The sequence below is a fragment of the Zonotrichia albicollis genome, chromosome 15 (genome assembly GCF_047830755.1).
Source record: "Zonotrichia albicollis isolate bZonAlb1 chromosome 15, bZonAlb1.hap1, whole genome shotgun sequence".
Lineage (NCBI taxonomy): Eukaryota > Metazoa > Chordata > Aves > Passeriformes > Passerellidae > Zonotrichia > Zonotrichia albicollis.
Window position 1 is genome coordinate 1,726,074 of NC_133833.1, and position 24,148 is coordinate 1,750,221.

The following is a 24,148-nucleotide window of genomic DNA, read 5'->3' on the forward strand; positions in this document are numbered from 1 at the left end:
GGGGATATTTTTGCTAGCCTGTGGAGCTGCTGGGGCTGGGGACAGCAGGGCTGGGGACAGCAGGGATGGGATAGCAGGGATGGGACAGCAGGGATGGGACAGCAGGGATGGGATAGCAGAGATGGGACAGCAGGGTTGGGACAGCAGAGATGGGACAGCAGGGCTGGGACAGCAGGGATGGGAGAGCAGGGTTGGGGACAGCAGGGTTGGGGACAGCAGGGCTGGGGACAGCAGGGATGGGACAGCAGGGATGGGAGAGCAGGGATGGGACGGCAGGGATGGGAGAGCAGGGTTGGGATAGCAGGGATGGGACAGCAGGGATGGGAGAGCAGGGTTGGGGACAGCAGGGTTGGGGACAGCAGGGTTGGGGACAGCAGAGATGGGGACAGCAGGGCTGCAATCGCATTTTCCCATGCTGGATGCAGCGGAGCGGTTCCTGCTGCCATCTAATGGCTCTGACAATGAACACCCAGCAGGGAGAGCCCGGCTCAGCCAGCGCTGCTGCCTGGGGAGTCCCTGAGCTCTCCCGAGGGCTGCAGGAGGTCACACCGAGCCCACAACACGGCACGATGTCCCTGAGGGGACACTGGGCACGGGGAGAAGGGCAGGGACAGACATTCCTATGGCAAAGCTCAGGACGAGCTCCTTTGGGATGATGCTTCTGGTGCCAGCAGCTCTGCCCTTCCTGGCGCAGGGTGAATGCACTTCTCACCCTCAAATGCATGGAAATGGGAAAATCCTGAGCTGCCAGGACCTGAAGGACCAGCAGTGCAACTCCTCACCCTGCACAGCCCCAAAATCCCACCCTGTGCATCCCTGGAGTGCTGTCCAAACCCTCCTGGAGCTCTGGCAGCCTCAGGCTGTGCCCATCCCTGGGGAGCCATTCCCAGCACCCTCTTCTGTCCTCCCTTCCTCCTTCCATGCCCCATGCACGGCCTCACTTCCCTGGCCGTGTCTGGGACAGTCTGAGGCTCCCTGGCTGTGGCACTGAGCTGCTGCCCTGCAGTGACGGTGACAGGAGCAGGGAGAGTTCCTGGATTCCCACCCCAGTGCCAGGGAGGAGACCTCAAACCGCAGCTCCTGGTGTGGCAAAGGCTCCAGACCCACACGGATCCATCCAACACACACGGAGCCAGTTTTCCCATTTTCCACTTTCCCAGTTTTCCCACTTTCCCAGTTTTCCCATTTTCCCATTTTCCTGCTTTCCCATTTTCCTGCTTTCCCATTTTCCACTTTCCCAGTTTTCCCATTTTCCTGTTTTTCCATTTTCCACTTTCCCAGTTTTCCCACTTTCCCAGTTTTTCCATTTCCCCATTTTCCTGCTTTCCCATTTTCCTGTTTTCCCATTTTCCACTTTCCCAGTTTTGCAGTTTTCCAGGAGGGTTCATTTCCTCCCCTGGCTGAAAACAATGTGAGAGGAGCAGGACTCAGCATTTCTGAACATGAAGCGCTGAGTTCAGCTCAGTTCAGCCCCAGAGCCCTCTTAACCCTTTCACTGTGGGATGGAGCAGAATTCCCAGGGCAGCAGCAGCAGCTTTGGATTGAGAGAATTCAGAAAGGGCTTGGAGGTGGAAGAAAATTCCTGAGGGAGGGAAATCAATGAGAAGAAAAGTCTCAAGGCCAGGTCAATCTGGCTGCACTCAGGGACTGGCCACACCAGTTTGGCTGTGAAAGCCTTGAGATTTCCGTGTGTCCTGCATGAACCCCCCATTCCCCAGTGCCCCAAATGCCAAAAAAGCTGGGAAAATGCTGTCCCAAAGCCACCCAGGGATGGAGGGACATGAGGCAGGTTCTCTGGGTGAGCAGCCCGAGGAGTCCTGGATTCCGGGAGAACCTGGAGGGGGCAGGAGCTTATCACTGCTCTGTGCCATTTGCACAGGGTGACAGCGAAGGCAGAGCTCTGGAATGAGGAAATGTCCCTGAGGAATTGTCCCCTGTGCTCCTGCCAGCTCCCAGCCCTCCCCCACCGGGATTTCAGAGGGAGGGCAGGAAAGCTCAGCTCCATCTCACACCAAAGTGGCTACCAGAGGATCAAACCATGAACCAAGGGCTCCTTTGGCCTCAAACAAAACCTTTCATCTTTTTCTGTTTGCTTTTTCCTCCAGCGAAGCCGGCTCTGGGCTGACTTCCTTTGCTTTCAGCTCCAGTGTGGAATAACAAGCTGAAAAGCCACGAGGCTTCGTTTTTGAACCTGCCAAGGAATGGCCGACTTCAGAAGGAGCAGAAACGTCGGGAAAGCTCCGTGTTAACTGTTTCATGATTTCCACATCGAGAAATGTCGGTGTTAGCTGTTCCATCCCTTCCACGTCGGGAAATCTCGGTGTTAACTGTTTCATGATTTCCACACTGGGAAACCTCCGTGTTAACTGTTTCATGTTTTCCGCGTTGGGAAATCTCGGTGTTAACTATTTTCATCGCTTCCAAGAGGAAAAACCTCCCCGTGATTCCAGCGCCGCGGACTTTAGCACCAATACTGCTGGGTGCACAGATCTGTTGTTCTGTGCCTGTATTTGCATTTTGCCAGGGGTGTCGGAGCTGGGATTCCCCAGGGAATGTCTCTCCCGGGATTCTGCTGCGAGCAGAGCACAGGTGAGGCCGGGAGAGGCTGTTCCTGCCCGGGAAGGGAGATCCCAGCCCTTGGCACGGGCACACGGTGCCCATGGAGCCCCCCTGGAATTGTTTCCTGCCCGGCCAGGCGAAGGAGGCGCCTGGGAATTGCGGGAGCCGCGGTTTCTAACCCAGCCCCGGGTAACTCATTGACCTCTGCCGGGAAGCGGAGGTTCCCAGGATGATAAGGAGCTCTTGGAAGGAATTCCTCCCCTCGTGTGAGGGAGTGGCAGCGCTGGGCACGCTCGCAAACACGTCCGCAGCCCCGGCAGCTCCATCCCGGCAGCGCAGCAGCGTTCCCGGGGGCTCGGAGGGAATTGGATGCGGGAGCTCCAGAGAGGCTGGAATTGGATGCGGGAGCTCTCCGGGAGGGAAGCGGAGCTGGGAGCAGGTCAGTGGAGCCGCAGTCTGTGTGTCTGTCCCGGACTGTCCCCTGCCCTCTGGCCCAGCTGGGCAAAGCCAGCCGGCAGCTGGCGCGGGTGGATGGAGCGATCCAGAGCCTCTGGAATTCCGGGTTGGAGCAATCCAGGGCCTCTGGAATTCCAGACTGGAGCGACCCAGAGCCTTTGGAATTCCCGGCTGGAGAGATTCAGGGCCTCTGGAATACAGGCTGGATCCAGCGCCTCTGGAATTCCCGACTGGAGCGCAGAGTTCGGGGCTTTGGCGCCGCCTGGGTCAGGGGCTCAGGAAGGGACAAGAGGTTTTGGATACTTTGGCACCAGGGGCTCAGGGATGGGTACGGAGAGAGGGACAGGAGGGTTTGGGAGCTTTGGGAACTGAGAAATGGGTTTGGGAGAGGGGCTTTGGTGCCAGGGCTGGGTGTCAGCCCCGCAGAGCTCTGGGGTTGGTGGCAGCTCTGTCCCCGAGCCGAGGGTGCCTGCACAGCCACTCTGACCCTGTTCTGTGCCCAGGGCAGGGAGTGTGGCTGGCACTGGGATTGCAGAGGGAGCAGCGCCCCTGGAGAGCGGGCACAGGCAGAGAACCCCCTCTGGAACAGGCTGAGGTCCCAGGAAATATTCCAGACTTATCCCTGGCTTTTCCAGGGAGGCCAGGCTGCAGCAGCAGCAGCGATGGGGGCTCTCCCAGGCAGATCCAGCATTTATTTGTTGGGAAGCAGAAGGGGAGGAAGTGGAGTGAGAGGTTTTCAGCTTGCTGGCCAAAAGGCAAATTCCAGCTCAGGTCAAACAGGAGGTGACACCTTTGCTTGTACAGGGATGGGTTTGGTTGTTAAGTTGTCAAGGTAGACTTAAAAACAAAAAGACATTTCACAACCACAAAGGAAGACATTTGTGTTAAAAAAATTAAAATATTAAAATATTAAATCCCACCATTAAATCCCTTCCACTGCACCAGTAAGCTCACAGCCCCATCCAGCCTGGCCTAATTATTCCCTACTATAAAAATTAATGTAATAATTAATCCCTGGATTAATTATTCCCTGCTCTGGAGAAGTCCATGGCCTGGGAGAGCCAGCAATGCTCCTGGAGCACCCCCAGCACATAAATCCCTGCAGTGGTGGCTCTGCCTGGTTGCTGCAGCAAAAACCCATCCCTAAAACCCCTCCCAGCCTGAAAATTCTCTCCCTAAACCCCTTTGGGTTTTATTTTGCAGGGGCTGTGTTGCTGCTGCCCAAAGATGCTCTGCAGACCCTGGACCGCTCAGTGAGCCCTCCCAGGCACCCCAAATCCCGAGGGCTGGGGAAGCTCTGAGGATGTGAGTGAGCACGGAATGAGGCTCACCCTCATCCTGGGATGCCCAAGGGATCCTGCAGGGCAGCCAAGCCCTTCCTGCTGCTGTTGGAGCTGGGGTTTGCTCAGTGCTGTCCCCGAGGTGCCCACAGTGCCCGGGCTGCAGGACTCACCTGGCTGTGGGTGCCAGAGATGCCCATGGTGCTGCCAGCTGCCCCCAGGGTGACACAGGAGAAGCATCAGGCAGGGAAGAGGAGCAGGATCTCAGCCAGACCCACAAGGAGGACGCTGGATGGGCCCCAGGTGGACACCCCCAAAGGTGAGGGAGCAGCTCTGCCCCTGGGAATGGGGGAGAGCAGCTGGGAGCTGGGGCAGGCTTGGCAGAGCGAGGGGAGGAATGGCAGGAATGTGCCATGTGGGATGGGCACTGCCCTCCTGGAGGCAGAGAGCAGGAAAGGAGGCTCAGGGGGCCCTGCTGGCTCTGCACAGCTGTGACAGGAGGGGACAGCCAGGGAATGGGAACAGGAGGAGAGGAAATGGTCCCAAATTGCACCAGGGTTGGATATCAGGGAGAATTTCTCCATGGAAAGGCTCAGCAAGCACTGGCACAGCCCATCCAGGGCATGGCAGAGTCCCCATTTAAAGGACATAGCTGTGGCACTAAGGGACATGGTCTAGTGGTGCCCTTGGCACTATTAGGTGTGTGGCCAGACCTGATGCCCTTAAAGGCCTTTCCAAAGCTCACTGATGCCCTTAAAGCCCTTTCCAGCACCGGCTGCTGCAGTGAGTCCCTGCTGTGCCCGCCCTGCGCCCGTGCCCGCCGCCCCCGCGGTGGCAGTGCCCTCTCAAAGGGGACATTGTGCATTGTGGCCGTGCCCAGCCCCGTGCCGGGCGGGCAGCGAGCAGCCCTGCCCCTGCCAGCCCTGTGCCAGCCCTGTGCTGCTGTCATTGCACACATGGGCTGCTGCCTGGGGACCCCCTGGCACCCGGAGCTGGCACTGGGATGCACAGGTAAGGTGCCCGTGGGGCTGCAGGGCTCCTGCCATGGGCTGGGAGCCTTGGGGACACCCTGGCACTGAGCACTGGCCCCTCTGCCTTTCCTCTGGGATGGCTCCTGTGCTCTCTCCTCTTGGATTGGGATGTGTAGGGAGTGAGGCAGGACGGTTTGGCCAGGGAGGGGACAGGGTGACTCTGGGGCTGGTTTATTCCCATGCTGTTGGTGTTTCCCCTCCCTGCCCAGGATCCCTCCAAGCACAGCCCATGGGTGCTGGCATCCCCCAGGGCACCATTCCCATTCCAGGATGTCCCAGTGAGCTGCAGGAGGGACATGGCTCAGCCAGGGCCAGAAGGTGCCCTGAGCACCAGCCCTGGAGCCAGGAGTGCAGCTCTGAGTGCTGGGACATGCCTGGGGCTGGAGCTGTTTGCTGCCCACTGGCACAAAGTATTTTGGCACTGAGGAGGTCAGTGAGTCACTGGCACGGCTGGGAACAACTCCCCAGCTGCAGTTTCAATTGGTCTCTTGAAAAGAAAGCTCCCAGTTCCCTTTCTGAGCTGGCTCAAATGAAAATAAACACTGAAGCTGCGAGAGCAACCGGAGTGAGCACTGGGGACCCATGGATGGGCTGTGCCCTGCTGCTGGCAGGGGTGGCACGAGCAGCGTCCCACCTGTCACACCCCAGGGACACCTCTCGGGCCGGGAGGACCCTGCCAGGGGTGTGGACGCCTCTGCCCCCCCTCCAGGTGAGGAGTGTGAGTCCTGCTGGCCCTGGGCCCCTGAGCTGCTGCCCCACGGGGACAGCCCACACCGCCGGGGACAATGGTGGAGGGACACGGACACGGACACGGCACCAGGGACACGGCCCCAGGACATGGCAACAGGTACCCAACCCCATCCTGAGGGAATGGCACCAGGGGCACATCCCCAGGGAATGGCATCAGGTACCCACCCCCAGGGCATGGCATCAGGTACCCACCCCCAGGGAATGGCATCAGGTACCCACCCCCAGGGCATGGCATCAGGTACCCATCCATGGGACATGGCACCAAGGACACGTCCCCATCCCCAGGGAATGGCACTAGGGACTCATCTCCATCCTGAGGGAATGGCATCAGGGCCCCATCTTCAGGGAATGACATCAGATACCCATCCCCAGGGAATGGCATCAGGGATCCATTCCCAGGGGATGGCATCAGGTACCCACCCCCAGGGAATGGCATCAGGTACCCAGCCACAGGGAATGGCATTAGGTACACATCCCCATCCCCAGGGCATGGCATTAAGCCCCATCCCCATGCCCGTCCCCATCCCCATCTCCATCCCCAGGGAATGGCACCAGGTACCCTCCCCAGACCCTGCCAGGCTCTGTGGGCACAGAGAAGGGAGGAGGGCAGCCAGGAGTGGAGCAATGGCAGGAGCCAGCTCAGATTTAGTTCTGCCTCCCTTCACTTCCCCTTCTCCATTTCCTCATGTGGAGCTGCCACATGAAATGTTGAGACTTTGTTCAATGTAGACCCTTTTCTTTCAAAGCAAAACTCATTCATGGCCTGTCCAGCCTTGGGCTGTTCTTTTCTACTTGCTAGCTCTACATGAGAATTCTATTTCTTTAAATAAGAATTCTATTTCTGAATGCAAATACCAGTTTGTTTGAGTGGCTGGCAGAGCTGGCTCAGTGAAAAGAACTGTAGAGCAGAGTTCTGGTCAAAGAAATGACTTTAAAAAGCTGCTGCACATTCCAGCTCCACATCTCCAGGTACATGTTTATCTTACAAATCCTGTCTGATTGCTGACAAAAATTGGGGTTTAATCTGGTTATCCCTCCACTGCCAATGCAGCTGTGGAGAGCAGGGCTGGAGCTGTGTGTGCCTCAGCTTTCATTAACATAATTAGCAGCTCACATAGCAGGCCCTGAATCCTTTATGGCAATAGCTGATGATGTGTGGAGCAGGGAGAATGCTGCTTGGGTTTTGGACACCCAGAAAAGCAGGCAGGGGAGAAAATCTCATTTTGATTTTCGAATTTTTGAATGAAGATTTTTGGCTCTCCTGTGCTGGGGAGTTGAAGCCTCCTCCAAAAAAAATCTCTGCTGGGGATTCACCCTTTAAACAGATCTGCTCATCTGAGGATCTGGCCCGGAAAAGGGAGGGAAATCTCCTCACTCCAGAGCCACTCCAGCACTGGAAAAAAACCCAACATCAAGGGAATGATGGAGTCAGACCCCATCACTCCCATGGGTGTCATGGACAACTTTTATGGAAAATCCTTTCCTTAGGATTTTTCTTCCTGAGAAGCTGAGAGGCCTCAGGAACAAAATGTAAACATTGATTATCTGCTGCTGTGGAATGCAACAGGTGCATCTGGGATTGGTCTCATGTGGTTGTTTCTAATTAATGGCCAATCACAGCCCAGCTGGCTCAGACTCTCTCCGAGACAGAACTTTTGTTATCATTCTTTCCTATGCTATTCTTAGCCAGCCTTCTGATGAGACCTTTTCTTCTGGTCTTTTAGTATAGTTTTAATGTAATATATATCACAAAATAATAAATCAAGCCTTCTGAAACATAAAGTCAGATCCTTGTCTCTTCCCTGATTCAAGAACCCCTGTGAACACTGTCACACACGGGTCTCTCCAGCCTTGAGCACGACTTCAGGCTGGTTCCAGAGTGTCCCAGTGCCAGCAGATGTGCAGGGCTGTGCTCCAGGAGCTCTGCAGGTCCCCAGCAGATGTGCAGGGCTGTGCTCCAGGAGCTCTCAGCCGAGGCAGGACATCCCAGAGTTGTGCACAGCATTCCCAGCAGCTCTGCTGTTCCCTCCTCTCCAGGTAAGGCTGGGCTGGCAGGGAGGAGCAGCCCCGCTCCCGAGGCAGGACACGGCTCCCCGGAGCCCCCGGTGGTGCTGCTGGCTCTCAGGAACACCTGTCCCCCAGGTAAGGAGCTCCTGGGGCGCCTCACACTTTCCCTGGCTCCTGCAGTGCCTCGGGTCTCACCTTGGTGCTGAGGCTTGGGTGCCTCGGGTCTCACCTTGGGCTTGTGCTGTGTGAGCATCACAGCAGGCTGGATGGGAAAACCCAGGGCACACAGGGAATGTTCCTCTGTCTGCTCTGGGGTGCCCTGACCCCCAGGGGAGCACTGACTTTGACCCTCATTCATGGAGAAGGTTCCCTAAACTCCAGAATAGACTAGAAACCACAAAAGTGTGCAATAGATTGTAGAGAGCAGTGTAGGTGTGTCACTTGATGAGAAAATTAGATTTTGGGGTTTATAGTGTGCTGTGGGTGGAAGCAAGATGGAGGGCTTGGGTTTCTTCTTCATGCGTCTTCTTCCTCCTTCTCCATGGGTTTGGGTGGCATTTTGTAATTGGGCAGAAAAGTTCACACTGGGGGCTCTCTGGGATCAGTTATTGGGTTGAAAGGGGAAATAATCCAGGTGTCAGTTCTTAATTGGATAGTTCTTAAAAGACCTTGCAACAAGAGATTGTTGGTAATGTTGTGCCTTCTAATGAAAAGCTGCAGAACTCACAGTAGTGAGGCTGTTTTACTGATAAGAAATAATAAACACCTGAGTCCTAACTTGAAATATCATCTCAAGTGCCTTCAATTCAGCCCACAGCTGGGTTTCTGGTGGCCCTGGCAGGGTGGCAGGGGTGGCTGTGGGTGCCCCAGAGCTCCTCCTGCCCTTCCACCCTCTTCTTTTCCCTTGCCAGAGCTCTCTCTCTCCTTCTCCGTGGAGAGCCGCTCCTGCGGGCACCGCAATGCCCAGCTCCAGGAGGCTGCCAGGAGGAGGCTGTGGGCTCTGGAGAGTGATGACACAAGTGTCTGTGCCCTCTTCAAGGTACAAACCCCGTGCCAGCGTGCTGGCATGCTCCTGGAGTGGTGGGAGGTGTGCTGGGGGGCCAAACCCAGCTGAGGAGTTCCTCCAAGGCCACTGTGGGGCACTCTGTGAGGGACTGGAATGATGGGGAAGATGAACTTGATGGCAAGGGAGGGGCAAAGCTGAGCCTTGGGATGTTTTGGGAGATCTGAGCTTAAATAGGAATTCCCAGGGCTGGGATCACCAAATCCATGTCCCTGCTGGAGGGAACAGCTCTGGAGAGGCACAGAGTTCTCAGGCTGGGTTTTATACAAACAAATCCCAGCTACAGAGAGGATGCCTGGACTGAACTCTCCGTCCCTGCTGGGTTTCACGGCTCCAGGAGTGTCCCTTGATCTGCTTTGTCTCCCTGTGCAGGAGCTGTCAGCCAGGCTGGTCTGCACGCAGGCACATGAGGATCGCTTCCTCCTCACCTTCAAAACCCCTGAGGAAGTCTGGAAGTTTTCCACCTATCTGACTTTAGGTAATGTTTCTAAGGTCTAAACAGACAGTGTGAGGAGGGTTTTTGGAGAAGGCATTGCCTGACACTACAGAACTGTAATGTTCAGGAGAGATGGACAGTGAGAGATGAATTAGAAAACTTTGCAATCTGTTGTTTATGAAATCTCTGTTTGGATCCGGGAGAATTGGGAGGATTCCGTTTGGGAAATTTTGGAGACATAATTAGAAGCTTTTGCCTGACATTTGGAAATCCCCAAGACCCTTCCTGCTGCCCAGAGAGGGAGGTGCTGATCCTGATGCCCCTCTTGGCTTCTCAGGGTACGTGGGGACCTGCCTGGAGCAGCTGCTCCTTGCCCAGGAGTTCTGGCTGGACTGTGCCCTGGTGGAGGACACAGAGCTCAGGGTCACCGTGGATGAGGAGCACCTGGCCACCATCTACATGGATCTGCTCCTCCAGGAAGGTGTGATGGGAATGCACATGGGGAATTCCTGAAAATCCCCCAGCAGGGCTGGGCTGGAGCCCCTGGTGCACTGATGCCACCTCTGACTCTCTCTCTGCAGGGAACTTCTTCTGCAGGGCAGTGCCCGGGGTCTGCAAGCTGGAGCAGGAGGGAGAGGAGGGTCTGCAGCTCTGCAGGAACGAGCTGGTCCATGTGAAGAGTGCTGGACAGGATTCCAGATGGGAAGGGATGTCCCTGCTGACGGGACAGCGAGGCGTGGTGCCCGTGACTGCTCTGGAGCCAATAGCCCACCCCTTTTACCAGTAAGTGCTGAATGAAAGGGCTCAGACCAGGATTCTTTCCTGATGCTGGTGCATGACTGGCACCAAGGCTGGCTGGGAAGATCCTCTTGCCTCTGGCAAAGGACAAGAGCCTCACAATTCTGTGAGGATATTTCCAGGAGGGTCCACATTAGGCATAAAACCTGGAATTAATGCAGGTGCAGTCAATGAGTCACAGCAAGGACATGCTCCTACTTCAGATGTGGTTTTTGTAAGATATTGATTGAGGTCATGCATGAGGTTATCTCTGATTAACAGATGAAGAAGTGGCAGAAAAAATTCAGGCAATGCCAGCCAAAGTGGGGCTTCACACTGGTCACCTGGCTGAGCCTTTTACTTGGAGAAACCTTTCCTAAAGATGGCGAATTTATCCTGCTCCTCCCCTGTGGTGGGACACCATCCCTGGGCTGGCCTGAGCTCAGGAGTGCTCACCAGGACCACTGAGGTCCCCTTTGCCCTGCAGGTGGTTCCTGAGGAATTATGCTGTGAGCTTTGGCCTCTCCCAGGAGATCAGCGGGACGAGCTCTCGGGCCATTGGTGAGTGACACCTGGGCACTGTCCCAGGCTGGGCACCAAACCTGGGTTTGGCCACAAATCCATCTGTTCTTCTGGGACTGACCCTGCCACAGGGGCTCTGAGGGAATGCAGCACCTCTGGGCCCTCTGGAATGCAGATCAGAACTTGCAAACCACGTTCTGAGGAGCACAGAGAGCTGCTGGTGACACCCTCCTGCCACTGGCTTTTCCCTGCCCTACTTCAATTTTATGTTTCTTTTCATTCTTTCAGGGGTGAGGTTTCAAATCGTGAGGTTCCCACCTTGTGCTCACATGAAACCTGTGTCCTCCACCCAGCCCTTAACCCCAGTCCAGTCCAGTTCAGAGCAAGCTGGACACAGGAGGTCCAGTGAAACCTGTGCCCTGTATCCAGCTCTTAAGCCCAGTCCAGTCCGATTCAGAGCAAGCTGGACACAGGAGAGCCCTGCAGCTGTGACTTTGTCATGTAGGGATGGACATTGGCACTGTCCAGGATTTGGCGGAATTGAGATAGGGCAGGGATTTTTCTGTGAAAATCCGTATTTCCAGCCACCTTCCAGGCTGCAGCTGGAGAGGGGCGGAGTTTATCCATCCCTCTTTTATTTTGTACTATAACCCACGTCTCAAGGAGAAAAGGCAGAGAGCTGGACCCAAGATCACAATAAATCTCAGGGGAGAGAGGGGCAGCCCTCTCCAGCTGGAATCATGGCCTCTCCCTGCCCAGGTCTTTTCCAGTGAGGGAGTTTTAGCAGGGATCCCACTGAAATTCCCTTTTTTGCCTTGGTTTCCCAGTCAGAGGCAGGTGCATCGCCACCAAGGACCACAGAGGAGCAGCATGGGATGAGCTGAGCTTCTCCAAAGGAGATGCCATAGAAATCATTGGATTCTTCATCCCTGGGCTGCCCTGGTTTGTGGGCAAATCCCTCAGCACCAGGAGCATCGGCTTCGTTCCCACCCGACATGTAAACCCTGAACCTTGCGAACCCCTGTGAGTTTATTTAAATTAAATTCTGGAGAAAAGGGAGGGGAGGCTCCAAATCCCACCCCAAGGCTGTGTGAGAGCCTAGGGCAGGCGATTCCCCTTACAGGACCTTCACAGAGGGTGGGTTTGAGGTGTGAGCAGAAGCTTTGGCCAGGCTCTGCTGCAGCCCAGACAAAAAAATTGCATTTCACCTGCCTCAGGTAGCTCTTGGAGAGGAACAGATCCAGCCCTGGGCTAATCTGGCTTCCCAGTTTGTCCTAGAAAAGTTCAGTTTGTAGCTCTGAGGGGCTGGGAGCCTGGCAAGGGTGGGGAGAGCATTCCCTGCCCAGGAAACCAAATCCTGCTCTCCTTCCTCCTGCCCTGGGTGTGGAGGCAGAACTGGCCCAGAGCAGAATTTCACACCTTCCCAAGGACACAGGGAGAGCTGTCCAGGGAGGGAGAGGGGTGAATCCCACCCTGACTCAGCAGCTGGCTCTGGTGGTGGCTTCCATTCGAGGCCCATCCCAAGAGTGTGGGTAGGAGGACAAGGTTTTAACCAAGGTCTGCTGGGCTTTCCCCTCTCAGAGTCACTCCAGGTGAGTTGTAGCACTTTTCTCTGACACTCCAGAAGAGGAAGAGCAGATCAGGTGGTGTCCTGTGGCTTCTGGATTCCAAACCAGACCAATAAGCCCTTTCTTCTGGTGCCTTTCTGTTCCTTCTTGGAGAACCTTGATGGAGAAGGTGTCCAGAATCCTGTGTTCATCTGCAACACAACTCCTGTGGTGGGAGGAAGAGAAGGGATGGGGAAACTTCCCATGCCATGCCATGCCATGCCATGCCATGCCATGCCATGCCATGCCATGCCATGCCATGCCATGCCATGCCATGCCATCCGCAGTGCCAGGGGCTGGGCACAAGCTGATTCTTTTCTACTGCCCCACCCCAGGGGAAAGGGCTTTGTGTTTCTGAGTGAAGAGGAGAAGTCCCCAGTGCTGCACATCCCCTGCAATGGTGACGAGGAGCACTTTGCCACCCTCCTGGGGGACCTGGCACACACGGACATCACCTCTGTGTACAGGCTGGGTGAGTGTCCCCTCTCTTTATATCCCAGTCCTGCATCCCCAGGGAGAGCTGGGCAGGCCTGGAGAGCCCCAAGATCATTGGGGTGCAGTGGAGGCACCTGCTGGGGTGGAGGCAGCACAAACCTGTGTGGGGTGGTGTTCACAGGGGTCCCAGGACGAGGGAAGAGACGAGGACTGACTCCGTGTTTCAGGAGGCTGATTTATTATTTTATTATATATATATTATATTAAAAATAATAGAAGAAAGGATTTCATCAGAAGGCTTGAAGGAAAGGAAAAAGAATGGAATGATAATAAAATCTTGACACTGACTGGGACAGTCCGAGACAGCTGGCTGTGATTGGCCATTAATTAGAAGCAACCACATGACACCAATCACAGATCCACTTGTTGCATTCCACAGCAGCAGATAATCATTGTTTACATTTCTCATTTCTCCCTAACAAAAGGATTTTCCATAAAAAGTGTCTGTGACACCTGTGCTCAGTCTGGTGACAGAGGCTGGAGGTGTCCTCAGGAGGTGACCCTGCCATGCTAGAGTCTGCAGGGCCCTTCTCTGCTGCCAGGGCAGCTCCTGAGCTGGGATTCACCCTGGCAGGTGCTGCTCTCCACTGAGCCTGGCCTGCAGCACCAGGGTTGGGGTTTCTGGGGGCTCTCACTTTCTCTGTTCTGGCTGGGTGGCTTTGGGACTTCAGCTGATTTCTGCACATTGACACTGACCAAAGATTTGGGGTTTGTGTTCTGTTTGTCTCTTTGTACAGCTGGGTTTGAACCCACAGCTGTGTTCCCACAAGTGCCACCAGGTGAGTACGAGGAGGGGAAGGCTTTGGTGATGGCTGCTGAGGGTGAACTTGGACAGGAGGAAACATCAGAGAATGGTTTGGGTTGGGAGGAACATTAAAGGTCATCCAGGGACATGGTCAAGGACACCCTCCACTATCCCAGGTTTCTCCAAGCCCTGTCCAACCTGCCCTTGGACACTTCCAGGGGTGGGGCAGCCCCAGGGAAGAATTTCCTCCTGATCACTCTGTGGTTTCCCTGTCCCTTCCAGAGGCTGCTCTCCATGGCAGTAAAGAAATCCAGGTGCTCCAGCCCTGGGAGGAGATCAATGACTGGGCCACCAGCAGCACCTCAGAGCTGTCCAGCCCAGGCAGTGAAATAGCCCCTGCCACACTGGAAGATGTTCTCCTGGAGAGGCTGGACGACTTGGATTATCCCAAATTCTTCATCGACCTCAACGCTGGCCACATGGAGGATGCAGATGTCTTTGACCCCATACTGACCTTCCTCAACCAAGACAGTTTCGTGCCCAGTTTCCAAAGCTTTTATGATCTCAGCTTTTCCTTTCTCCACTCCACTTTTTATGGCTTCTCTGATGAGGATGAACTGGTCCTGTACCTCGAGACTTCCCGGAACTGGGCCAAGAGGACTCACTCAGTTTGGGCTCACGTCAGGCTCTGTTTCCTCTTGGGTAAGCTCTGCATCAAAAAGCTCAAGCTCTCCCAGGCCCGGGTGTACTTTGAGGAAGCCATGAGTGTCCTGGACAGAGGCTTTGGCGACCTGCCCCTGCTGGCAGCGCTGCACGGGAGCCTCGCCTCCATCTACCTGAAGCAGAACATGAAGCACAAGTTCTCCTCCCTGCTGGGGAAGACGGTGACCCTGCTCGTGTGCCTGCCTGGCCGCTCCTTCAGCTCGGAGAACGAGCTGGAGCTCCTCACCTACATCCTGAGGGAATCCATCGCCATGGGCAATGCCCCGCTGGAGGCCCGGATCTGCTTCCTCATTGTCAAACTCTTCCTGCAGCTGGGCAGGACCGAGGAGGTGCTGCCCTTTTTGGAGCATCTCCAGTGCCTCAGCACCACCTGGCTCAGCCCAGGCAGCCGTGCTGGGCCCCTGGATGCCACTGCCACCCTGGGCTACCTCTACGACAAGAAGTGCCTGCCGAACATCGCGCTGGCCTCCGTCAGGTCCTTTGTTCCCAGCAGCACCAAGGGCACACCGACCCCCATCTGGAGAGCCGGCTTCATCCTCCAAAACGCTTCCAAGCTCCTGGGGAGGCAGCAGCAGGACAGGAGCAGCATCCCAGCAGTGGCTTGTTTGTACCTCAGGCAGGCTCTGCAGTTCTGCTGCGAGAGCAGGGCCGTGCCCATGCAGAGGACGCTCTGCGCCGTGCTGTCCAGGATGTACCTCCAGCATGGCCTGCTGGATGCAGCCATACCTTACGCAGCTAGAGCAGCAGATCTGGCCAGACTGCTGGGGGAGGAGGAGGCGTTTGAGTCCTCGCTGTGCCTGGCCTGGCTCTACGTGCTGCAGCGGCGGCCAGGCCCGGCGGGGCAGCTCCTGCGGCGGCTGCGGCGCTGCCTGTGCGGCGCGGCCTGCGAGACCCCGCATGGCGCCGTGCACAACCTGCTGGCCATGGCCCTCACCACCCAGGGCCGCCTCCAAGAGGCTGCCGAGAACTTCCTGAGGGCCCTGCACAAGGCCAAGGAGGCGGGGAGCTGCAGGAACCAGGCCGTGGCCCTGGCTAACCTGGGCCAGTTGAGCCTGTCGTGCGGGGCGGCCCAGCTGGCTGAGCTGTACCTGCTGTGGGCAGTGCGGCTCTACAGCGAGCTCCAGGGCCACAGAGAGATGGACACAGAGCTGGCACAGATGCTGCTGTGGCTGGCACAGGCCATGGTGGACAGGCAGAGGAGAGAAGATGCCAAACTATGCTATGAGCTGGCGCTGGGCTTTGCCCTGAAGTGGCAGAACCTGAGGAGTGAGTACAGAGGGGAGCCGGGCAGTGTTTGAACCTGCTAGGTCCCCAATACTGTTCCCTGAGCTGTCCTTCTCCCTTTCCCTGTCCCACACAGGTCAGCTGCACATCACGGAGCGTCTGTGCCATTTCTACAGCAGAGTGTGCCCTGACCTGCAGGCCTCCATCACCTACCACGAGCACTGGGCATCCCTGGCACGGCAGCTGCAGGACAGGGAGATGGAGGCCAGTGCCAGGCAGGCCCTCAGCCAGCTCTACCAGGCTCTGGGCACACCTCAGTGAGTGCCTGGGCTGTGGGATGCTGACAGAGTGTGCTGGCTTTCCTGGGGTGTCCCTCAAGCAGGGTGGTGGTGGCTCCATCTGCCCCACAGCTCTGGTTCTGAGGTTTATGAGTTGTCACTGTGCTCTGAGAGGGAGCAGCTCAATGTCAACCAGAGCTGGGCAAACGTTGTCCCAGACAGAGCTGGAGTGTGGCCAAACACAGTTTTCCAGGACACATCCAGGCTTCAGCAGAGTGACAGGGAATTCATTGCTTCCTGTGGAAGCTTATCCCAATGATTAATCACCACTCCCCAGCAAGAACAGGCTCCTTATCTGCTCTTTGGGTAAGTCTGGTTTCAGCCTCCAGCTGCCAAGGCTGCCCTTCCTACATCTGCTGTGATATTGTCCCCAGGGAGGGCCTAAAGACCCACAGGAGGTGCTTAAAACCTATATTAGCTCACCTTTAATCCCTGCCTAACACTGTGTGGGACTGGGAGAGGAGAGGAGAGGAGAGGAGAGGAGAGGAGAGGAGAGGAGAGGAGAGGAGAGGAGAGGAGAGGAGAGGAGAGGAGAGGAGAGGAGAGGAGAGGAGAGGAGAGGAGAGGAGAGGAGAGGAGAGGAGAGGAGAGGAGAGGAGAGGAGAGGAGAGGAGAGGAGAGGAGAGGAGAGGAGAGGAGAGGAGAGGCTGGGACAGGCCACAGACCTTGAAGGCAATCAGATCAAAGAGTGGAGAGGCAGTTCCCAGTCCCAGAAGGACAAATGGGCAGGGCTGTCCCCAGCTGGGATGTTCACCTCCCCAGGCAGGTCAGGGTGAGTGCAGGGGGAAGGTATTCAGGGAGCAGATGCCTGTCATGTGAACGGTGCTATTTAGGATCACAAAGCACCCCATTGCCTGGGCTCCCAGGACAGCTGGGGCCTGCCTGCTAGCAGGAGAGACACCAAGCAAACAAACTGCCCTAGACACTGTTGGCTCTCCTTTCCCCACAGCTGAGTCCATGTCCAACCCTCTGGCTCATGCCACTGCCTGGCCCTGTGTCCTCCAGTGACCAGGGGCTGGAAAAGAGGCTTGGACATGTAGGCAGAGATGTCACAAGGGACAAACACCAGGCAGAGGTGTGGGTTTGGGTGCCAGGTGCTGTCTGGGACATGTAGGTACAAGCATTCCCTGCTGGTGCTCCCATGTGGAGCTGGGAGTGACTTTGGGACTCGGTTTAGGGAGGCAGGTTGGGTTTGGAAGTGACCTGGATGAAGCTCTCAATCACCCAGGGGTGAGGAGCAGCCTGAGTGGGACCACTGGTGTTCTGAATTGTGCTAAGGTGGCCAATGCTCATTAAACCTGAGCATTAAAGCATGGAGATGTCCATGATCCTACCAGGACACCTTGCTCAGAGGTGACCATGTCCTTCTGTCCCCAGGCTTTGGTAACTCCAGGAGGAGAGAGCAGGGGCTCAGTGCCCTGGGGAGGTGGCCTGGGGACAGCTCTGTGACTCCTCTGAGGTGGCTCTTTGCCTGTTGCCATTGCAGGGCTCTGAGACAATCCCTGGACTGCACCAAGCAGAGCCTGAGGATCTTCATCGACCTGCAGGAGGCTGTGAAGGCAGCGGAGGCCTGGCTGCAGGCAGGAAAACTCTATTACCTCCTGCAGGAGGATGAGCTGGTGGAAATGTACTTCCAGGTATGGGGGAGGTGGCTGGAGCTGTGCCTTGCATTCCCATCACAGCCTTTTGGGGCTGGGAAACCTGGAAGGGAAAGTTCTGAGCACTGTAAGCCTGCTGCTGGAAGGAAGGAGGAGCTCTTGCCTTACCCTCAGGCACTGAATTTCCTCTCTTTCTTTCCATCCACTGAGTTTACAGGATTTTGGGGTATAAAGAAGTGAGTTCATTGAGCCAGAAAGTGATGGGGGAGTGCCAAAAGAAGCTGGAGGTGTAAGTGAGCAGTTCCCATTGAAATATCCATAAATAAGGGACAAGTGCCAGGGAAGCCCTTGGGTTTGAAGACTTCTGGCACCTCTCCATCCCCAGCATTATTTTATCAGCTGAGCTGAAAAGTGGAAGAGCAGCTCCTTAAATTTGAGGTTTATTTAATCACACCAATGTCTCTGCCTTTCCAAATGTCACCCCAGCCCCTTTTTCCTTGCAGGCAGCCATCCAGACTGCTCTGAAAGGGGACAACTTCTCCTTGGCCATGGACCTTTATGAGAAAGCAGGTGACACCTTCTTCAATGGCAGCCGGAACAGGGCCCGGGCAGTGGAGTTTTACAGGGTATGGAGCCCCCTGAGCACTCTGTCCCTGTGTCCCCCTGTGGTGGCTGGGGGGGCTTTGCCTCAAGGATGGAGGGTGCAGAGGGATGGGATGATTCCAACGGTGCCAGAGTGGGAGGCTTGGAGCACAGATTTGCAAAAAAACCCCAAAATTATTTGGGATTGGGAATGGGCTCCTTCCAGTACGAATCCTGGTGGTGTTAATGTACGCTGGTCACTCCTGGGTACACCCAGTCAGAATTCCAGGCACCCAAGGAAGGGCAGGGATGTGAGGCTCAGGCTTTGAGAGCCATTGGGATTTAAAACTCATTTTCAACGGACTAAAACCTAAACTTGCAGTGGCCATCCTCTGCTTTGGTCCCTGTCCTGCTGCTCTGTCACCCCCTTCAGGCAGTGCTGATCCCCCAGGAACACCCTGCGCTCACCATTCTCTCTCCTCAGGGAGGAGCTGTGCCCTTGGCCAGGAAACTCAAGGCCACCCAGACAGAGCTGAGGCTGTTCAACAAACTGGCAGAGCTGCAGATCAGCCTGCAGGGCTATGAGAAGGCTCTGGAGTTTGCCACGCTGGCAGCCAGGCTCAGCCTCAGGGTCGGTGAGTGATTTACACCCTAAAGTTACTGGGAGTTACTGGGAAGTTGATGATTTATTGGGGAGCCACTGAATCTTGTGGATGAGAACCAGATCTATGTGAAAAGGGGATCTCCTGCTTTCCTAACACTGCTGGACCTGTTCTTATCCAAAATCATGACAGCTTTTTGAGGCCACTTCCTCTTTTTTCAGCTGTGTGAGAGCAGAGGGTTTGTGTTACCCCAGAGCACAGGAAGTCTGGTGAAAGCACAGGACTCAGCAGTTCCTCTCTGCCCTGCTTCTGCTAAAAAACCTCACCCCTTCCCATTACAGAAATAGTTTGGATGGGCAAAATTCCAGCTTAAATGTCTGGGATAGGACCAGTCTTGTACCAGCCCCTTCCAGCACCCTAAACAATCCCCTGGCTGGATGACACTCCTGTGCCAATCTGTCCAGCTGTGGCATCAACCACCCTGCCTATGCCTCTGCTTTCTCTCAGAGGTATCCATGCCCAAAGCTGCTGATAAAATGCATCCAGAGGGGCTCAGCAGGGCTGGGGATGGATTGAGTTGGATCAGCAACTTTTCCAGGAGATCCATGGCAGGAGCTGATTGATCCCACACCTCTCTTTTCCAGGAGATCCATGGCAGGAGCTGATTGATCCCACACCTCTCTTTTCTGGGATATCCATGGCAGGAGCTGGTTGATCCCACACCTCTCTTTTGCAGGGGATCAGCTGCAGGAGCTGGTTGTTCCCACCTCTCAATTTTCCAGGAGATCCCACCCCTCTCTTTTCCAGGAGATCCAATGGCAGGAACTGGTTGATCCCTCCGCTTTTCCAGGGGATCAGCTGCAGGAGCTGGCTGATCCCACACCTCTATTTTCCCAAGGGATCAGATCCCATCCCTCTCTTTCCCAGGGGATCAGCTGCAGGATGTGGTTGATCCCACCCCTCTCTTTCCCAGGGGATCACCTGCAGGAGCTGGCTGATCTCACCTCTCTTTCAGCTGCAGGAGCTGGTTGATCTCATCTCTCTGTATCCCAGGGGATCCATGGCAGGAGCTGGTTGATGTCACCTCTCTCTCCCCCAGGGGATCAGCTGCAGGAGTTGGTTGCCTTCCACCGCCTGGCCACAGCCTATGACCTGCTGCACATGCATGAGATGGCCGAGGATTGCTACCTGAAGACCCTGGCCATGCGTCCCCCCGTGCTGCAGAGCTCAGCAGAGGCTCTGTACTACTGCAAGGTCTACTGGCACCTGGGCAACCTGGCCCTGCACAAGCTGAAGGTAAGAGAGGAGCCCTCCCGTGCTGCTGTGCCTTGCATGGAGGGCTGAGGGTGGGGGTCACATCTGGTTTTCAAGGGAGGAAGGGAATTTGGAAAGAAGTGCTGGCACTTAGCACCATTCCATGAAATCAGGTGTCCCTGGATCCTGCTGGATCCCCAGGCTCTGCTCCAGCTCCAGTGAAGTGTTGTTATAGAGCACGACACAGCACAAAGTAGCACAACTCCATCAGAAGGGTGCAAGAGAGATTCATTACAGCCACATGTTGCTTTTATACTTTTTCAAGATATTTACATTCATCCAACATACACATTCACTGCCCATTGGTTATGGGAAAGAAACAAAGTTCTCAGTGGGTGACCAAGGAGCCACGTCACTCTGTGAGCCAGCTAGAGGCTGTGTCTCTTAACATCACATCTCCATGGTGACAACCTTGGTGTCTTCCTCAGGAGAGATCTGGGGCTTTCCTTTCTCTTTAGGAGGCCTTTGCTGGCCCACAAGAACAGCACAGAATGTCTTTCCTACAGTGAAGCCCCTTCCTAACTGTCCTGTGTTTTCTCTCAGGATGAACAGGATGCAGCCTCCTACTTCCTGCTGGCCCTGGCTGCAGCCACCGAGCTGGGGGACCAGGAGCTGCAGGCCCTGCTCCGTGCCAAGCTGGGTGCCATCCCCGGAGCCCCAGGGGGACCTGAGGGCACCCCAGGCTGTGCCACAGACCGGCCCCGGTGGCTGAGCCAAGGTGGCCACGTGGTGTGACACGTGTGCCACCCTGGGGACACCAGTGGAGCCATCCAGCAGCACCATGCAAGGTCTGTGTGCCCACCAGGACCAGCCCAGGAGAGTCCTGCACCACGTCCTGAGGGGCTGGAGGGGTCTGGGCTCCTCCTCCCAAGCATTTGGGACCCTGCCCTTGTTTTCCAGGAGCAGGGCTGTGCCCAGAGCGGAGGTGGCACAGCCAGGGCAGGGTGGCACAGCAGTGGTGCTGGAGCTGGGGGGGCAGCAGGGCTGAGCTCCTGGGGGGTTCAGGAGTGCCCTGCCCAGGATGGGGACTGGGGGGAGCTGCCATGTGCCTGTCCCCACACCTTACAGCAGTTCAGCCCAGCCCAAACGTGTTTGGAACAGCAACTCCTTTATTTACACCTGGATTTATCCTCATCTGCTCCACGAGGTCTGGGCTGGCATCTCTGCCAAACCCCTCTCCTGTAAAAAGCACCCCCAAAAGCTTTTGCCAGTGAGGGACAGAATAGAGAGGTGAGGAGGAATAAAGGGGCTGGCTCAGCCTCATCTGGAGGCAGAAAAAGGCGCTCAGGGGGAGGCAGAGCCACCCTGACCCCAGCCCTGCCACCCAACCTCCGGGTCTGGAGCAGGAGCACAGGAACGGGGAGATGCTGGAATCCCCATCCCTGGAGGTGTCAAAACGCGGATGTGGCATTTGGGGACACGGGTTAGAGCTGGGGAACGGTCGGGCCCGATGATCCTAGAGGGATTTCCCGACCTTGGAGGGATTTCCCCACCCGAGCAGATCCCAGGCGCAGGAGGATGCACAGCTCTGCTGCTCAGCCCGAATCGCCAGCAGAGAGCAATAAATGCCCACTTTTGCAGCGGGAGCGGCTTCCCCGCACAGCCCGAGCGCGGCTCTGGAGCACAGGGAAGAGGGAGAGCTTTTCCCAGCTGATCTCTTTGCTTTGGCAACCAGCGGCCATCTGGGCTTCACAGCCAGACCCCGCTCCCAGTTCCTCCAGCTCCCTGCCCGCGCTGCCCTGCTCGGATTGTAAAATACAGAATATTTATTTATTTTCTCTCTCCCTGCTCTCTACAAACGCCGAGTTCAGCTGCCTCCCGCAGTCCCTTCGAGGCGTTTGTCACCGGGGCAATGGTTATTTACCTCTTGTTTACCGGGCATTGCTGCAGGGCTGCCGGGCAGCCTCACACCCAGCCCGGAGCAGGGGAATCTCCATCCTGGGTGAGATCCAGCCGGCTCAGAGCTCCCCAAACCTCCCTGCCCACCCCACTGATGGGCTGCCTGACCTCAGTGCAGCTGCTCGGTGCTCACCATGCCAGGGCAGGATGTTTCCTGCAGTTTTTCAGTCAGTTCTCCTTTTTCTTTTGGACCATTCCAACCCCTCAGCATCCTCTGGATGTTTTCACACGTGGGGAAAAGCAGTGTGTCACACCTTTGTGCCAGGAGGAAGATGGAAAGGTGGAAATCAGGGTGTGGAGAGAAGCTAGGATGGCTCTGGAAGCCCTGAGGAGTTTATTTAAAATCTCAAGCTCAGTGTCTGAACTGGCCTGACTCAGCTGAGCTCCAGGAGTCAAACAGAGACTCTGGAGCTGCTTCGGAACCAAATGTGTCCTCCTTAAATCACAGCAAAACAAATTTGAGGTGGGAAAAATTCTTTCTCCTTGAGAGCATCCTGTAAAATATCATTTTCCCTGTCCCTCACATGCCTGCCTGCTCCCACATGCAGTGATGAGTGAGATGAGAGCTCAGGGTGGCCAGGGCTAATTAAAATTTACAATACAATGAAATTTAAAGCTGTTGTTCATGTGCACCAAGTCCTGGGTTGGTGCCCAAGGAAAGATGAGGATATTCCATCCCTCCAGCCCCCAGTTTTGTGGGCAGAGAAGTTTGGGAGGTTGTGCCAGAGGAGGTCACCAGTGGTGGCTCAGCTTCTGCAGCTCCTGTCCTCCTCCAGCCTGCCCAGGATGGGGATGTTGTCCCTCATTCCTGGGGCATTCTGTGGGACACTGCAGGAGCCTGCCCAGGGCTGTGCTGCTGCTCCAGGAGAAGGCTCTGGAAGGAAGAGAACGAATGTGGGAACACAGGAATGATCCTGCAGAAAGCATCGACCACAGCGTCCTGCCCCGACACGGCGGAAATAGGGGAAAGGGAAGGGATGGATCAAATCTCCTGTGACACCAGCGGGGCCGTGGCTCGTGACTCCTGCCCCAGCCACATGTGACTGCCTGCTCCATGCCCAGGCCAGGAGTTTTCCTTCCTCCCTGCAGCCAGACAGGCTGGAAATAGGCCTGGAGGGAGCCACGTGCAGCAGCACGAGCTGCTCGGAGCAGCACCTTCCTCCCAGAGCTTCCAGAGGGTGCTGGGACATCCCTGCCTTGGATTTGGTGCTCCAGTCCTTCCCCAGTTTGGCCTTCCAGCACTCCCAGTCCTGGCACTGTGATCTCCTGTTTGTTTGATGCCTCAGGGGGCCATTTAAGGCCTGGAGTGACCAGGGGCTGGATTTCTCTCCCATATGTTCGTTTTTGGACAGTGGAAATACCACGACAGGAATAATTCTTGCATCATCTGAGCTCTGCTGTGAGCCTCCCGTGGAATGGGGAGAACGGAAATGCTGATAAATGGAAATGCAGATACGGACAGAGAGCTGGGTTTATTTGGATTTTCGTGGAAATGACTCGTTCCTGCAGAAATACAGCACCCAACAATAACAGCTGTTATCAGCAGACATTTTTACATCATTCCTTCGTGGCACACTGGTGCAAACTGGGCTGGATGAGAGACCTGGCGTGGAGGAGCAGCGAGGCTGAGGCAGAGATAAACCCTGAGCTCAGCTTATCTCAGAGGTGGCTGCTCCTCTCTGGGCAGCATCTCCTGCTGTTGCCTGGCTCAGTAATGAGGAGTTGGTAAACACCAGCTGTTCTGCTAAGCAGAGCTGGGGGGAGTGTGTAAACTGGGTAATTTAGATTAAAAATCATTTATTTGCACAGCAACCTGCTTGTTCAGTGATAATTGGGCTCATAAATATGTATGGGGGAGGAGGAGCAGGGGCTGAGGCTGAGCCAGGAGTCACCAACTGTGGCTGCAGGGGCTTGAATAAACTCTCCATCTGTGCATTGGGATGGAAACACCTGGAAGAGGCCTGGAATTCCTGCAAGAATTCCTGCAGTGCTGCTGGGCTGCCCTGAGAGCTCACCTTGTCCTGGGGCAGGGCAGAAGGGGCACAGGAGCATCAGGGAAGTGACTCAGGATGGGGAATAGATGTAAAAATAACTCCCAGTAGGGATTGGAAACTCCTTGTGCTGAGGTGGCATCAGGCAG

At 55.8% G+C, this 24,148-nt stretch overlaps 1 protein-coding gene across 2 annotated transcripts; it reads left to right on the forward strand.

The window, feature by feature from the left end:
• The first annotated feature begins 1,978 nt into the window (after positions 1-1,978).
• SH3TC2 (SH3 domain and tetratricopeptide repeats 2) lies at positions 1,979-23,979 on the forward strand. 2 transcript variants are annotated; one of them, XM_074552128.1, is made up of 19 exons: positions 1,979-2,998; positions 4,219-4,614; positions 6,036-6,173; positions 8,114-8,218; positions 8,995-9,122; positions 9,519-9,624; positions 9,920-10,063; positions 10,164-10,365; positions 10,847-10,920; positions 11,709-11,904; positions 12,824-12,960; positions 13,721-13,762; positions 14,011-15,717; positions 15,812-15,992; positions 17,500-17,650; positions 18,115-18,237; positions 18,678-18,828; positions 19,895-20,091; positions 20,653-23,979. In XM_074552128.1, the coding sequence occupies exons 2-19, from the start codon at positions 4,359-4,361 to the stop codon at positions 20,842-20,844; spliced, it is 4,230 nt and encodes a 1,409-aa protein (XP_074408229.1). In that variant the 5' UTR covers positions 1,979-2,998; positions 4,219-4,358; the 3' UTR covers positions 20,845-23,979. The 2 variants fall into 2 exon arrangements, with proteins under 2 accessions (XP_074408229.1, XP_074408230.1); XM_074552129.1 differs by lacking the exons at positions 1,979-2,998; positions 4,219-4,614 and adding an exon at positions 5,224-5,306 and having other exon boundaries at positions 20,653-23,978.
• The last annotated feature ends 169 nt before the right edge of the window (positions 23,980-24,148 follow it).

Excerpts from the sequence above, each read along its gene's own strand:
- SH3TC2 (XM_074552128.1), top strand. The coding sequence starts at position 4,359 with ATGCCCAAGGGATCCTGCAGGGCAGCCAAGCCCTTCCTGCTGCTGTTG. Across the intron at positions 10,064-10,163 it reads GGATCTGCTCCTCCAGGAAG|GGAACTTCTTCTGCAGGGCA; the intron begins GTGTGATGGGAA and ends CTCTCTCTGCAG. Across the intron at positions 13,763-14,010 it reads GTTCCCACAAGTGCCACCAG|AGGCTGCTCTCCATGGCAGT; the intron begins GTGAGTACGAGG and ends TGTCCCTTCCAG.